Source organism: Bombus impatiens, unplaced genomic scaffold (assembly GCF_000188095.3).
Source record: "Bombus impatiens unplaced genomic scaffold, BIMP_2.2 scf_0517, whole genome shotgun sequence".
NCBI classification, from domain to species: Eukaryota; Metazoa; Arthropoda; class Insecta; order Hymenoptera; family Apidae; genus Bombus; species Bombus impatiens.
The window spans coordinates 1792105-1809732 of record NT_176936.1 but is presented as its reverse complement, the minus strand read 5'-3'; the positions used below and the strand labels follow the sequence as shown (position 1 = coordinate 1809732).

The window sequence follows — 17628 nt, the reverse complement described above, 5'->3', positions numbered from 1 at the left end:
ATTAAAATATATCATTTATTTATTCCGTATTTGTTTCTACCATCGCGTTTCGAAAATATGAATTTGCATAAATGTCCGCAATCAATTTGCAATGATTAAATTTCGAACGGATTAAATTTTAAAGCTATAACATAGTGCATGTAAATGACAATTTAATCAGAATTAAAAGTCTGATTGTTCCGATACTTAACAATTGCTTGCACCATAACTTGTCAACCAAATAACTGCTCAAATATTTAAAGAAAAATCTGACCAGCAAAGAGAAGAAACGTGAACGATTGTAACGTTGAATCTTCGAAACTCCGTGACAACGCTTTCGCCACGGGGCAAAAGTACACAACCTGAAAAGCCTGCTGTCGAATATTGTCGCAAACAATAAACGTCGGTAACGATCCACAAATTGATCGGTTTAAAAATTCAAGCTATGGTAATCCGCGACACAACCGAGCACGGATTCTACCACGATGGAAAATGGAGGATGGCCCGGTTGAATCGGCCGGATTTCGCTGGGAAATGAAAAACGACGCGAGCTAAGCGACTTGTGTGACCGCCTGAATTATTCAGAATTCACTCACCGACCACGTTGAGGCTGTAGTTCAACGACATCTTTGGCTCGGTGCTGACCTGGCACTCGTAAACCCCGGAGTCTCGTTCCTGAGGCGACTTGATTTGCAGCGTCCAGTTTTCAGACTTCTCCGGATGGATCACTTGAAACCTCAGGTCCGAGGTGTACATCAGGATGCCAGCGCTCAGGATATGCATGTCCCTTTTACGCATCCAGGACACCTGCAAGATAAACAAGAAGCGCAGCATGTAAGCCGGTGATAGCTCTGAGTCTAACTTGAGGGTCTGCAGCTGCACCCTTAACCAATGATGAATTCTATCGGTACGTTTTGAATTTGAACATAATCCGGGATTTATGCGAGTTTGGTCGGTTAGGTAAGCAGATTGTTACTCTGTGCCTCATCGATCTTTCGAATATAAGAAAGTACGGTGATCTGCGAAAGTATTGCAACATTCGACATATGGAAAATATTTATATAAAATCCGTAACTTGGGGAAAATAAATTTTTTCAAGTGATTCTTCCTTTTCAATAACGAAACAAAATGTTTTTCGCATCCATATATTTTTCTTCAATTTTTACTATTTGTTTATGTTTGTTTGTAATGATGTTTTATCTATTCCCTAATTTGATTATTTCTGTCTTAATGTATTTTTTTCTGCTTCAATCTCCATTATTTCAAATACCCTCGTCACTGCTGAGTTAACTTCGTTTTCTGCGTCAAAGTAGCGAACAACAAATTCTCTAAATACTCATACATGAAATGTTTTCTTCTAAACGAGTATAATAAATTCAAGATTATGAAACGAAACGAAGAAAATACACTGTAAGCTGCGCTTTTCTTCAGTTTCTCGAGGAAATAATTTAACGGTAAACATTAATTGCATAGCGTAAAAATTTAAACGTTAATGAATGTGATGAAGGGCATTCTTTTAAGTTGCTTATATTTGAAAATTATTACATTAAAAAAAGTTAAATTATATCAACTATGTACGCTGTATACTGTAATTGTTAACAAAATAACATCTTTCTTTCCTGTATCCAGATTTTTCAGGAGTTGAAGTCAGAATATTTACCGACATATCTCTCGACGAACAGAAAGTGTTTCGCCACAACGTAAGGAAAATAACATTTCAGAGAAAAGAATATAAATTCAATTTTCGAGACGATGTAGCTTTGCCGACACTCCACTTCAATTATTCACACCACGATGCATTACTCAGTGCACACTCGTTCAAACAACTCTTTTCAATGGCTTTCTGTTTTGACAGCAGACAGATTCGCTTACGTTTACGTTTCACGTCCGACCCTCGACCCTTTTCTACACTTCTGCCTTAACTAAGCAGACAAGATTTGGAAACTTAAATAGTAGAAACTTTCCTTCCAAAGAAGTGGAAATAACTTAAAGAAAATTACGAACGTGTTATAATTGAGATTATATTAATCTTATGACTGGATTAACTGGATATTTATTTACATTAATTGTATCTCTCTCCGCCTAACCAATTCTTTAGAAATCAAGTAAAGTTGGTAATTTAGATCTATGGTGAACTAGCTGGATATTTATTTATATTAATTGTATCTCTCTCCACCTAACCAATTCTTTAGAAATCAAGTAAAGTTGGTAATTTAGATCTATGGTGAACCAGTTGGATATTTATTTATATTAATTGTATCTCTCTCCATCTAAACAATTCTTTAGAAATCAAGTAAAGTTGGTAATTTAGATCAATGGTGAACGGTAAGCCAAATGAAGTCGTTAGAAATGAACGTTATTTCCCCTTAATAATACATTAATCTAATATATATATAAGCGCGAGGTAACTTAATTGTACTTTTATTAAAAGTCACAACATCTCCCAAGATATTCTAACGAGATTTATTTTCCACGCTGACGAACTTGCATGGGGCAATTAATAAAATAAATTGTTGCCCATGGTACGTTACTCATCATAGAATTTTCCTACACAGGAAACTCTGTCTAACCACGAGGCTGGTTGGTGCATCGTTTTATAATTAATTTCGCGACTGCACTCTCTCGCGATACCGTTACGAGCTTGCAATTACGAGCATTTCAGACGTTCCCACAAGCAAGAATCTTTGCACGGCAATTACACTAGGTGAGAATTAACACCATCGTTCAGAAGCACCTACATATTAAGGGATCTTTTGCTTCTTCTTTTTTTTTGTACGAAACATAATATTTGATTGATCGATTACAATTTTGTGTTCAATTACTGTATTAAATTCAAAAATAAAATTTTGTAGCATTCGAATACTTGATATTTTCGAGCGAGTGTGTAACTCCAAGTACAGCGCGAGATAGGGAAAATGAATCGTGTTTTTGTTACACAATAAATTGTTAATTATTTGAGGAATTAAATTAATTAATATTTCACATAATATCTGACGTAAATGCAATTATTACAAAATGTAAAGTTACTATCTCAATGTTATTTCAAAGTAATTCAATATGTTTGTATTAATTCCATTTAAGTTTGTTGGAGAAACAATCTCGTATAATTCAGTCGATATAATGCTCGTTCCGGAGTCGAATAAAAATTCAACGCATGCATTCACCGGGGACACTAATACACTTTTTACGCAAACATTAGCATCCAAATCGCTTTGATTCTGAATCGCTTTATCCACCGGTAGAAATTAAAACACGACCGGCGCATCTACAAACTTTACCCCTTTATTTCTTTCTTATCGCGAACCCTTTTTTCTTCCCAAAACCACCATTCACATTATAATCGTTCCCTTGCTTTTTATTCGTCGCTTTACCGCTACTTTTAAACGGTGATTTTATAGCTAGCCAACTGATAAATCCGAATTATCGCTAATACTGAAAATTTTAATCAGTTGACGTAACTTTGTTTCTCTTTCGTGCAACTTCATTCAACAGTACCATTACCATAGAGAATTTTTTAATCCAATAAATCCAATAAAAAAGAAAATGATAAGAATAATTTCCGTAATTCGAAGTTTCCTCAAGAAATTCATCACGCAATCATCAAACGATACGTACAATTACCAGCTTATACATATACAGCTATCACTAGCAGTATCGACCGTAAGTCATCGTGTCCTATTAGGAAGTTGGATTAATTTGACTAATTTGAACCTCTCGGGACAATATCGACTAGTACTTATTAGTTACAGCTGTCTGGCTCTAAACACTATACAAGAGAGATAGAGGGAGAGACAGAGACGGAGAAGTTGGAGGAAGCTTAGAATTCACATGTTCAAAGCTATTTGATACGAAGTTCTATTTTATGGATTGGCCATCAGGGACGTTATTGATTCCATATCAGTCTCATCGTCATCGATAGTCATCGAAGTGGCGCGGATGCCGCAGTTAGACGCAGCACGGCATCGATTAATACGTTTACCGGGATGATTATTGGCAATGCCTGTTAGGCATTAGTAAAGCAATGTCCACACACTGAGGCTGTATCAAAGGAGAGATTGAACAACCGTATTTCGCTTGGCTTGATAGAAATGTTTTATGTAATTATACCTTGCTGTTCTCTGGCGTGCGCTCAGGGAAGTATAAATTACTCAAATTGCGTCTAATCTTTATTTCACGCGAAACGAAAGAACTTTAAAAGTATTCGTAAAACGCTAGCAACTATGACAGCCACGATGAAACTTTCAGTTATAAAACTTTTTAAATATGTACTTTGTCCTCTAATGGAACGTTTCAAATATCTGACACGCTCTTAAAGAAGTCTTTCTCTTTCATCTTTTGTTCGTTGTTTTCCTATACATATTCGTACAAGCTGTTTGCATTTGAAGATCGGCACTGCGCTCGAGGACAGAGATATCATGCGTAAATTTTTGATGATTTTTAATTTTAATATTACTCTATGACTTTATAAGGGAATATTTTAACGTAAAATAACTGAAATTAGGAAGAACATATTTTAATACTATAACAACCCATATTTCCTAAATTATGGAGAAGGTGAAAAATATACGTGTGACTCAAAAATTAAACAAAAGGACAATTTTGGTAACGTAAGATTAATTGACGGTGTACTGAATTTTAAAACTTTTGTCCTGTAAAGAATGGAAAACGTGACTTATCGTGTTCCTCCCCTATAGTCTTCATTTATAATAGCGTAAAATTTTTTTGAAAGTATGCTAATCGATAATGATAATTCTATATGCTGTGTTGCTAATAAAATTCAATACAAGATGCGTTTATCATAGCGAATTGGCCTTTCATACCCTCCATTGCCTTTTTACAGCTAGTTATTTATCGGTGTAATAAATTTCCTTAGACAAGAGCTGCTCGAATCTCCGGTTAAAACAAAACGATTGCTCCATATATTTCCTGGAAGCTTCTTTCTCGAGCTGTCGAACGACCTGTCAAATTGTGCGTGCAATTTTCGACATTGTTTACAACGCTATCGACGAGCGCTTAATCATTTACGAGCCAGCCGAAATACTCCAATCGACGTTCATTCGAAATTGACGAAAATCGATCTTGTCAGCTCCCCAACCCTCCTGACTTATCACCAACTGATTGTCAATATTTCCATAAAATTTTCCTCCACCTTTCTTCCTTTATTTATATCCCAGGATGGTAATTCTATGAAAATATATTAGATGTAGAAACTGACTCATTGTGTTTATATCGAACCAATTCCAAATCTGTCGTAAATGTAAAAATAAACATTTTTCTTTAGTGTAAACGTAAACATTTGCTCACCATTTTGTGATTAAAAAGAACCGATTTCTTAACATTTATCAGATATTACACACATAGGACATATACAATATATAAAATATAAAATATGCAATATAAATACATATATAATTTATACATAACAGAGCACTGAGTTAATTTCCACACCTAATATTATCTTTCACTACGTACTTTCCAAAAAATATTTATATTTAAATACCAATGTATTTGAATATAAATAAAGACACCTCCGTCGCATCTTCGTATTCTGTGAACTTGAAAAATTTTTATTTCAAGGAACGCAACGTCTAGCAGAAGAGTATTCGACGTCGCGTCTTGGATACATTCGAATTCAAACAGTTGCTGCTGGCACGCACGAGCAGGCGCACACTCGTGCGAGTAAATTTCACGCGCGACGATATAAAGTCTGATATTAAATTCTCGGACGCGTACCGCGTTTTCCCACTCGGAGTGACACGAATGGCTCGCTCAAATTCAGGCCACCAGGCCTCAAAAGAGCGAATGAGTTTCTACTAATTTCAAAGACGCGACGAGAAGAAGCCCGTCGTGTTTCGCTAATGCGCTTTGGAAATTGCCGCTTCCACATGCTTGCCTCACGGCTACATTTCGTAGTGACTCATTAAGTTGGAATCAACGATATTAACACTTAGCTGTCGAGTTTACCTTGGATATAGCGCAGCCTCAAGGAAAACGTATCTTCAAATAGCGCACGGCGCTACGTAGCAGTATCTGATAATAATACGCACGACTCTTGTCGAAACTTTCCCAGAACAATTTCGTAATACTAAGTAAATCTCGATAGTGTTGAATTTGAACAAACGAGTGAATAAGTTTGAATGAATTTTGTATTAGGTTGTCCCAAAAGCTTCTCTCATTTTATAAGGAAGTGATAGATGCACAACATTTCCTGTTTTATATTATTTTATTGAATTATGTATGACGCATTTTGTTCTATAACCTTGTCTTATTTACATTTGACAGATTAGGTTTCATGTTTGTATAAACATTGCCAGATAAAGCAGTTGCGTGCAGATAGCGAAAGACACTTTTGGAACAACCTAATACGAAGAGTGTCATGATTTTGAACAAAGACAGTTCTAACAATAAATGCGAATTTATCGGACTAAGTGAGAATATTATAACATTTCTGTATAAAATTTGACGTTTTAATATGTCGTCAGGAAATTACGACGATTCGGTAGATCCTTAAACACATTTCTCTTAAAATGGTGACGCCTGAGCGATGTCAGTGTTACAGCAAATGATGGACGTTACAGCGCGTTATCTCCACAATCCTCAAACCAGATCCTTCGTGTTTCAACGTTTGTACAACAATTCGATCGTTTACAGTGTACTCGAGGGACAACATCGCATCCGTTGACAATCAATCGGCCACGAAAACCGTGGTAAGACCGGGAGGACAGAGCGGACTTGTCGTGTTCACGGGGGCTGCTTACGTTCTCCGTGTAATTTACACGCCAGAAGTTTCGAACCGATGCAGACAAGAAGACGGTTCGCGCACAATAACTTCGCCGATTGTCAAATCGTGAGCTGGTTTTGTCCTCGTCCGAGGTGCTACGTCTGACCAACTTCTGCGGATTACTTAGACAGCAGTTCGAATGACGGCAGGTATTTAGACGTCGCAGAATGCGAATATCTCGCGCGTGAACAATGGACAGACTAACTTGGAAGAACGATCGTTAGTGTTAAAATAACGGAATTTCGAATTTCATACGGGGTCGAAATGACTTTCGCTCATGTCTTCTGATGGCTCCGGGAACATCGCGTAGTAATTTCGTTATAGTTTCGAACGTGTTGACTGACACGAGAATTTTTGTATATTTCGCCGTGCGAACCGATAGACATATGCTACGCCACAACATTTAATTTTTGCAAAATATTATATTGTATCTGGGCACTCTTTTCTGGCAATTCGCTTTATTGACAGTTTTTTAGTCCGTGAAATTTATCTTGTACATGCCTATCTGTTAATATAACTAAATAGGTTGCATGTTACTTGTTATTTTCACATTGTTCGGTTCAATGAATTATACCTAACAAGAGCGTAGTTATTTTACTTAAAACTTCATATGCATATGTATATAATGAACTATTTAAATTTTACACTCTCAAATGTTTCAAGTTCCCTTATCCATTATCGATGAATAATCGCAGTAATACAATGCTTGAAAAATATATAATGCGGACCCTTGTTACGCCCAAAGCTCACCATACAGAAATTAGGTTACAGGAATTAAGAAATAATCCGATTAAGCTATTGTCTAGAGAAAATAAAATGAACATGTTCTTGAGATGAAGCTTCTCAAAGAGCAAGCTCTTTGTGGCAGAGAAAAATGATTCGATAAGAAACTCTCTGTGAAGGAGCCTTCGCTGGATTTGCAGCTCTTTCAATGCCGTAATTACAAGTAATAGGTCAGTTTGTCCATTGGTTTAAACACAAGCGCCTCGAGCCGTATCTCAAAGACGTTTGTTCCTTTGTTTCTGTAAAAGCGCGCTCAATATGTAAAAGACAAGATGATCGGGAAATCAACGACATAGTGTCGCAATTTAAACGAAGCTATGGTAGTACGAACAATTTATTGGAAACGCAAAGCACAGACTACCATTTTGTAGTACAAACGGAAAGAGAGAAAAAAGTTTCTACAACATTGATCGAATTTTTTCTTTTTTTGATAAGAATTGAAACGCGATCGCGGTTCTCTGAAAAGAGGCACATTTTATTTTCAAATCCGCCCCTTTCCATTTTTTTTTCTTTTTTTGAACAAGAATTATGCCGACCGTTTCGCGTATAGATATCCTCCAAAGCCTTTTTTTCGCGCTATTCTGCCGCATTTTCACGCGTAATCTTTTTCATTCCTAGATGGAATCCGACCGCTACAGAGACGTCGAAAGCTTTCGAGCTTTTAAGATAAGTGCTACATTGCATTGAATGGCTGTAGAATTGCAAAGAATTGGCCGGTTTAATATGTCCCCGAACGAGAGGATTTATGGTTCAAAAATAAATGTCAATCCTACGTGGATATGGATCAAAAGTAGCCACAGTTACAAAGAATTCTTAAATTTCCAAATTATTATTAGCTTCTTGCCTCGTCCACAATATTTTCTCGACATTTTTCTAAGTTGATTATTTTATGAACTTAACTAGACCATCAAACTTATACGAAGAATTGGTAAGTATTTCCTGAAAAATACAAATTTCATGAGTTGTACATTCGTGAAACAGAAAGTCATTTGTGAGAAGAGAAAAATTTATATTCGGTGGTCATGACAGTGCTGACGAAATTTGAAAACGTTTATTACGTCGCGTACACTACATTCGTAACATATTTCTACAGCTGTACAAATATCTTTACAAGGTAGTCGACCATCTGAAATTTTTTTGTATAAAATACGTGTTCCACTTGTCCCATTTAAGAACGAACTAATTACACCCGATGAGATTTTTAATTACGTCTAAGTGGGGTGAAACGGTTGTCAGGTATCGTGTGCGTAATTTAAGCATCCTCGGATATCGACACGTGTGTTTCCAGGGCAATGGTCGTCGTTGTATTTTTGAAGTTGCGTCTGCGGTGAATAAAAAATACATCCGGAATTCTCCGTGGCATGGGTAACGATTTAATCCGCTGATTGCGTGGAACGTATAACCCGGGCTGGTTTGCAATAACGTTTCGATCTGCCGTATATTTGTGGAAATCGGTCGGCACGATGGGATACGTTTATGAGTCATAAATCACGGGCCGGAAGTGAGGCACAGATATAAACCCTGGAAAACGTAAACAGGTATCACGATATTCGATTTTTTAAACGTCCCGTATCGCGGAGACTGCCAAAAATTCGACCAGAGGGAAACACGAACGACGAAGGGAAGGAGCGACCGAGGTGCAAAAATCCTCGTTCGAATCGATCACGAAAGGCGGTTACAGATTAGAGCTATGTTACCAATATGGAAATTTTGCCCGTCCGTCCTATCCTGGCTAGTAAAACTCACACGCGATCGAGTAAAACACGTTTTTGAATACAGCCGTGGAAAGTCAGGTATTAAATGTTCGCTAACGTATTATGTGTCAACTCATAATATAAAAATTTATTCGTACAAATATTTGAATGGAAATTTCATTGACGGAATAGACAAATACCTGGTAGATCAAGTCTTTAAAAAATATAATTTTCGCTTAGTAGTAAGAGAATAAGAATTTTTTTTTATATATAGATACGTTTTTCAATGGTTTATACTTTGTCAGAATTGAAGTTTCTGTACGAAAGCAATACGGAAATTATTTTCATAAGCGACTTACAAGGGAAACTCGACAACTGGAAAATTAAGAAAAGATTGGAGCTTTGTGCAGGTATAGTTCATGTTATGTTAATAAAGGAATAATTTTTTTCAGCTGAAAAACGGTCATAGGGGTGAAAACATCCCCCAAAGTTTATTTTTTATCATCCATGTATTATCCTTTTATTATTCCGCGTTTATTTTGTATTATCTTTTCATAAAATTTTTATTTATACATTAAAATTCCTGTGATTAAAATCACACAAACGTTGCATGAAGTGGCTCACGGATATATTAGCTACCCTTTTGTATTTACCCTACGGAAGTGTTACGACGACGATACTTTCGAAAAAGTGTTTAAAGCACAAATATTTGTGCGAGCAAAAATTTTGTTGTTTCAACTCGTATATACTATATTTGTAAAGAGCTCTTCGTAAGCCATCTATGCATGTGACAACAACAAATAGAATTATTGAAAATATTATGGTGGAATAAAGTTTGAAGAAACATTTCTTTCAATTTCTCACACCCACAATGTACAATATAAAAGATAACCTTCTAACGTAACATTTAATTAATGTAATTTAACAATTAATATAACAATTGCAACTTAAATGTAACTTTTCCCTTTTCCTATATAGTTTCCAAAATATTTAGGATGACAAAAGCCGGATGTTTTCACTCCTATGACCGTTTTTTAGCTAGAAGAAAGAATTGTTCCGTTTCGATTTGTTTGTTCAGTTTCGAATTTATTGAAATTTTCGTGTTGCCGAACTACTCTTATTAATATTTTTGATAATGCGATGAAAAATGAGTTAGTCTCGTCGTAATACGAAATACTAAGTAACTGTACTTACTAAATAATAAATAATGAATAAATAATTAAAAAAGGATGCGAAGTGACCAGAAATTCGTCGTGATAAATTACAATAGTTGACCATGATCGTGGAAAGGTTGTCAGCTCGATAAACATGGTTGTTACGAACGGAGTACGGAGGAATCGCTGAAACGCGACTTATCCAACGCATTTGCAGATTGCATGCAGCCTGCTACACCCAAGGGGATGCATCAAAGTAAACTTCTTCGGTATGCGCGACGATACTCAAGTCCGCTGGGAAACAGCCTTCAAGTCGAAATTGGCCACGCGAGCGTAGAAATTTCCCGGATAAGAAACGACCGGCCGAAATCTCGCGAGGAACGCCGGCCTTTTCAGACCGCGTCATCGGCGAAATTTTCTCATAGTTCGAACTATTTTCATTCTGTGAACTCGTTTGTCGCCTCGCTCGCTTTTATTGTGTTTTTGCGTCGCGGGGTTGAGCGAGTTCGTGAGCGATGGCACCGATTTACGATTCGCGGAGTGTGTTTTAGGGAATGAGATGGGTGAAATTTATATTTGAAGAGGGGAAAAATCACTCTGATGCAAAGAGTCCATTTTACGGAATTTCGCAAGGAGTTGATATTTTTTTACAGATCTTATATAACACGTTAATAGTCATCGGAGGTCATCGGCGTTTCACTTGATGAATTTCCTAAAATAGTTGAAACATGATTAATTTCACGGACTAAACAATTTTTAATAATGTGAATGACCTGGATAATATTATGGGAAAGTAGTGCGCAAATATAATGCTTTGTAGAAATTAAATGTAATGGTCGTAATATATTTCATTCTACCGCTGCCCCCCAGGGAAAGATACTTTTGTGATTCTGTGTGAACGTAGCTAACTGAGGTATTTCGGAAGAAATATCTCCTTATTACGCAATTTTTCTTAACCTTTTTTATCAAATTTCTCGTTGTGAATCGTAAGATGACTTTCCTGAACTTTTTTTGAAGGTGTATGTTTTGTGCACAAGCTTGAAGAACCACATAAATCGAGAACAATGAAAGGAAGAGGATGAAGAGAGCAGGTTAAAAGAGAAAAAAGTCACCGACATTTTCTTATTTCATTCTTTTCACTGAGAGATTTGATCTTTTGTTGCAGTAACGTCTGCTTCTTCTTCCTAAGAAGATGTTTCACGAAGTTCAATAATGGTATAGCACTTTACTCGAAAACATGTTGTGAAACCTCATTCTTTTATACGCTCATTATATATTAAGACGAATAATTTAGCTATTAGCATTAGAAAGTGGATGATATTTTATGGAATTTGTAAATTAATATTTTCTAAATTTATCAAATGTGAGAGCAGCAAATATTAAAAAATTCATGTTTGGAAGAAAGAATACTATGACCAAATGGTGAATATTTTCTGCAATATAATTTTTTTCTAGAAAATGTTGATATAAATACAACAGAATATAATTTTTAATATAATTCATATACTTAATTCATTCTAAAATTTCACTTTTCGTTTCTTTTCTAAAGAACCACTTTGTGCAATGTAGGTAGAACAAATTGGATAATCGATAAATCAAAAATTGGTTTGGTAAACAAAACAAAAGAAACGAGATCGAGAGAAGGAGATAAAGTGACTTTCCTCTTAAAGTACTATTTCTGGAAGTAGAATAAAGGGACAAAGAAAGAAAGATAGGCAGAAAATCCCTGTACACCGAAAGAAACTGTGGACACCGATATTTGAAGAACACACGATCCTGCAGAAGGAAACATTTTCTCCGCGTCGTAAAAAGAAAGGAAATCCAGTCTGTACATAAGAGAAGGAAGAGGGAGGAAGATAGAGACAAGAAAAACTCGATGAATGAGTCTCTATCTGATTGATCCTGTGGATTAGAACAAAAAACAATTCAAAGGCGTTTCGACGATGCGATGCGACGTTCGTATAAATCGATTCCCCAATCTCCTCAGAAATCCGAACAATTCCACAGCCGTGAAATTCCAAGGCAAAAAAATGTCACACTTGGACAGAATACTCTCAACCATCCAACTACCTACATTCCCTTCGTTTATTTATCGGAAATCCCATGTTGTAAATTTTCGTACTGTAAGAAGAGAGTGTCATCAAGGAGAATTGTAATCAGAGACGAAGTTACATTTTCATAAATAATCGTCCATGTTCGATCTTCGGAGAATTAAGACACATTCACGATCGAACGTATGTGGTGATTTTTTGTTGCAAGAAGCGACGTCAGGAAGAACAAGAAGGTTCTGTTGCCTGGAATATTTCGGTGAATTCGCTTGCTTCGATCACTTGGAGCATCGCGTAATAGCGTTTCGCTGCTATGATGTTGGGCAGAGGTTCGAGTTAACGGCAGTGGACATAGGCAAATCGTAAGTGGAATTGCTCGGAAGCAGAAATTCGTGGAGCAGTTTCGTCCCTCCGCGACAATATGTTCGTAACTGGTTATCCTGTGCGAGGAAGTGCTACAAGTTGCGTTCGAAAATGGTATCGACGGCTTCATTTTTGAAGTTCTAACTGATTGTTGGTGACATTCACTGATTGATTGTTGGTGTAACAGAGTGTCGATATACTTTCGCAAATCACTGTATCATCTACAAACCCGTTATTTATTCTCATATAGATATTAACATCGTGGAAAACATCTTCTAAATAATTTAATAAGTTTTAACGATCTATTTCATCGACAAATTACGACGTCTGTGTCTTTTGTCGCACAACTCGCAATCTCACGATTTTCCTAATAGAAAATCTTATTTGAATAATCTTTCTTCATTCTTTTTGAAAGGTACCGTAATAAAGAGCGTATGGCACATCCATCAAGAGGAGGGCCCTTTTACAAATATAAATTCATGACAGCCATCGCATTTTCTGCAAAAACGCCCCGAGATAGTAAATTTATTAACCTGTTGCTGAATGCAGCGACGTGAAATTTTGAAGGAAACACAGGAATTGTCGGAGCGAAGATGATGATGCCACCGGTTCTTACAACACGTACATAAAATTTTATAAAAATCAAAAAAACGTGATTTTCGAGTTATCATTATGAAAACGTTGCAGAGATACTCCTCGACCAATTATGGAAATCTTATTCATTCATATTCATAATTTGGCCGATAGAGGACGATTACGTCGCTCTTCTTGATTTATGTGGCATTGTGCTGTATTCTATAAATGCTCTTATTATTAGCTGTGTCCTGACTAGAAAGGCGACTGTTCCAAGGTTAAGAACTAAAGCCGAAAGGAAAAGAACGCTCGGAGCCTGTTTTACGAGCATTATTCTTCTTGCTCGTAAATTTGATTAGATTACGATCGAAAAACAGTTTTTCGCTTCTTCTGGATAATATATTTGAGGCGTAGAAGATGTTGTTCGTGATAATTGTAGCTGCTGGCTGTAGAAAGTTTGCTGATAGGGTACTGCTATTTTTCTTCTAATTTAGATGCGTGGAAGAAAAATCGGACTACAGGCGCCGGAATTCGAATTCGGGTCCCGAACGTTCGTAACCTAAGGCGCTAACCACTGCGCTACCGTTGTCCGGTGGTAGTTAGTATCGAGTGGCAGTATTTGTTGACGAGTGCCGCCACATATTTTTTCGAGTTGTGTCACTTCCCACGTAAAGCTACAATATGCATACTCGATACTTCGTTCTAGATAACAGATCGAATTATTAGAAACTTTGGTTGATCCTCTTCATGTTTTAAACGTATACTTCAAATATATTTCTATTATTCGCTATTATATCGTTATAGTATACTGTTTCAGTAAAACGTGCAAATGTTACAAACGAGAATAACAACTAAAACGTATTAATATCGCATAAAATATCGTCAAACAGAAATGCACTTTGCAAGAACAGAGTTTCACGAACTTAGGATATTAAACGGACGAACGCGAGCGCATATTTCGTAATCGTCGCGTCGTCGAGATAGAATTTCGACGTTGGGGATGCAATATTTGACGTCTCAGTCCAAGATAATCTAAAGCATTTTAGGCACAGTTTATTCCTACAGCTAAAAGCCTTTGATGACGTAATCCTCAGTTATCAAGCTTCCTCGCGAATATTCCTAAAATTCGTTGGAACTTTGCGCGAAGAGATAAGAGCCACGGCTACGTTCGTCGCTGTGTTGATACGAAGAGCGTCTCGCTTCTTATCAACTATCGATAAAAGTCTTAACAACTTGAAGATCTTTCGACCAGTTCCATTGGCAACGGAATTTCGGTACGACGGTTCCCGTCACGACAGCTGACAACTGCTTGAAAAGGGGTAAGACAAACAGCTGGCAAGTTGTGTGTTTCGCGTCGCGACGAACGACAAATATCCAAAACGAAAGTTGGAGAGAAGCGGAAACAACGGACGGGAAACAAGGGTGCAAAACCGTTGTCGCGGAGAGATTTTCATCGGTGCATTTTCTTTGACAGAGGACAGGATCAGGTGATATTGTTCCGTGACACTTTCGCGCGGAAATCCATCGAGAGTCAGAATTTTGCATTCGCTTTAAAAGCAAAGAAATATCATGGTACAGACCAGCGTGCTATTATAATCTTTCCACGCAGTTACATCCAAAACTACGTATTTTGTCTCTAAAATAATATTTCTGATGAATTGTACAATGTGTGTCTGGTTTATCTCGAGCCGCTCAAATATCTCGAAAAACACCAACGACACGAAAAAATGTTTCAGACAAAATTTTCATAATACGAACTGGGATATGTTGTGTTAGGTTGTCCGAAAAGTTTCTTTCGTTTCATAAGGTGATAATAGATGAACAACAATTTCTGTTTTATATTATTTTATTGAATTAGGTATGATTCATTTCGTTCTATTTCTATTATTATATTCGTGCATAATTCAATAAACTAATATGAAACAAAAAACATTGTGCGTCTATTATTTCCCTATAAAACGAAAGAAACTTTTCGAACCTAATATATTTGACTGTAAAGGTGATATTAACATTTTTAAGTGGATGCCTCTAACTTTTATTGCATATTCCTGTAGCTGACGTTCAGACGTTTTCAAAATAGTACAAACTTGTGTCTTTTGTACTATTCGTCACCGTGATGTAAATTTTTGAATTCGTCAGGGGGATATAAGTTACGTATTATCTAAAAATGACTGTTCAGAACGGACTGACTGTTTTGGAAACATCAAAACAGCTGGGTCCTGTGTTTCAGCGATACCGGTAGTAATATTATGAAAAACATGTTTTTGTGCCCCTGCGATGTACGTAGGGCGACTCTACTGCCGATGGCACATCGAATTTTTAAATTCGTAACTCGATAGCGGATAATACGAAACAAAGTACGCAAGTTTACGGTGTTTTGCAATCGTCTGAATGTAAGCTACAAAAATATGTAATAGAAAATTACAATCTTCAACGTGTGCTTTATAGGAGGTCGAAAAGTCATCGCAATATATTCTCCTTGACATCGCAATATTTGAACGGTTCGAGATAAATGAAACATACTGTTTGTTGTTTTGAAAGTATCATAATGAACAGAATTTCCTTTTTCTAGGTAGAAACGACTTTGAGATTTCAAAGCGGAGGCTCTTATTTCATGTGCATATAAAATACACATGTAACGGATTGATGCATACGAAATTTCGTTTTTCCAAGTAAATCCTTGGCCCGATACATAGCTCCTTCGATGCATATTCCCAACGAATAAGTAATTGCATTGCTCCAATCTTAACTGTAAAAGTTGCAATTCAAATATGTGTCAAATGGAGTTCCGTTATGGTTTTCTTTAAAATAAACTGTTAAATCAAACTTCATTTTTTTAAAGAATTTGTAATAAAATTGAGGATGTCTGTAACCTTCCCTAAGTACATATACTGTATAGTAACTTTCATAGCTCTATTTCGAAATTTAAGTTAAATTTAAGTTAAGAACATGCTGATTAATTACGACGATTAAACGAGCGATAGATATTTGATTGATCTATCCATTGTAAAACGAAAAACAAATAAACGTCTTCCATAACGTCTCCTCCTAGTTACGGTGAAGTTCAGGATCAACATTGTGGTTGAACACTGCAGGTACTTCATCCCCAATCTCTTTTATCTCTCTCGTTTGCATGAATTACGCGAAGAAACTGGTTCGTGCTCTCCCAAGTAATTCGTTTTCTTGTTTAACTCGATTATTTCGAGAAACTTTTTCCTCCTATATCAGAATGGCTTTACTTTGGTGGTTTCTAGTGAAAGAGAAAGTATTTTTTGATACTTTGTAAAGCAGTACGCCAAAATATGTGAAATAAATGAATAATAAATAAATAACAAATAAACAATCTTGACTATGGATTATACCATATACCGTATGTACTCGACGTAATCGAAACACCTAAGTCGATTTTTTTTTCTTTTTGAATCTCGAAAATCGTCGAAGAAAGCAGCTGCGAATTCAGCTCGCCTCGAATGAAATTCAAAGACCGACGCGGGGCCACTCGACATCGCCCGACACAACTACAAGAAAATGCAAATACTGGTTTGTGGCTTTGCGTTCGTGAGTCCGAACAGTGTCACTGGGACGCATTGGCAGCAGGTATGGAATGGAATCGTTATCCTGCTGGGACGAGACATTCCAGCGCATGCTGGGATCGACGAAACTTGCATCTGGCATGTAGACGACAGGGAGGACAAGGATTCGACAAGATAGAGCCGGATAGAGAGGCAGGGAGGATATTTTTGTTGGTCACGGGGAACACGAAGGCTTGGCGTAACGCCACGCAAACGAATATTGCCAATAAACTGCCAATCCAATTTAGCTACGCAGAAAATACTGCCGTTCATCGTTACGTCCCGGCTTCGACTTTCCATCAGCCTTCCTTCTTTATCCGACTATCGATCTTTCTCTGCTTTTGACAACCTGTTCCCTCGTTTTTTATTGTCAATTCGCGTTAGCTGTGGCTGGTAAACGCGTATGCGTGCCGAGTTCGGAGCTTTTAATCTGTACGAGCATCTCTTAATTTGACTAAATCCCGAAAAAGAAGGTTTCCTTCTTCAACCAGGCGTTTCTCGAAATTTCATTTTTTTTCTTCTCAATCTTCTTAATTCACTGTTTATGGTCGGATCGATTACTGTAGCGGTTTGTTAGTAGACAGTGAATTTTTATGTAATTTCATATCTTTACTATTGAGAATTGTGGATCTTAATTGCCGAAATAAAAGTAAAGGAACACTAAGGTTACACTTAGAATTT

General features: G+C 36.8%; 1 protein-coding gene across 1 annotated transcript in view; it reads right to left on the bottom strand.

Moving 5' to 3' along the window:
- Positions 1 to 552: 552 nt before the first annotated feature.
- The window catches only part of LOC100744814 (lachesin-like), a 267532-nt gene continuing 250456 nt past the window's right edge, over positions 553 to 17628 (bottom strand). The window contains exon 4 of the mRNA XM_003491129.3: positions 553 to 786. Coding sequence (XP_003491177.2) covers positions 568 to 786 — 219 coding nt within the window. The 3' untranslated portion in view covers positions 553 to 567. The remainder of the gene's footprint in view (positions 787 to 17628) is intronic.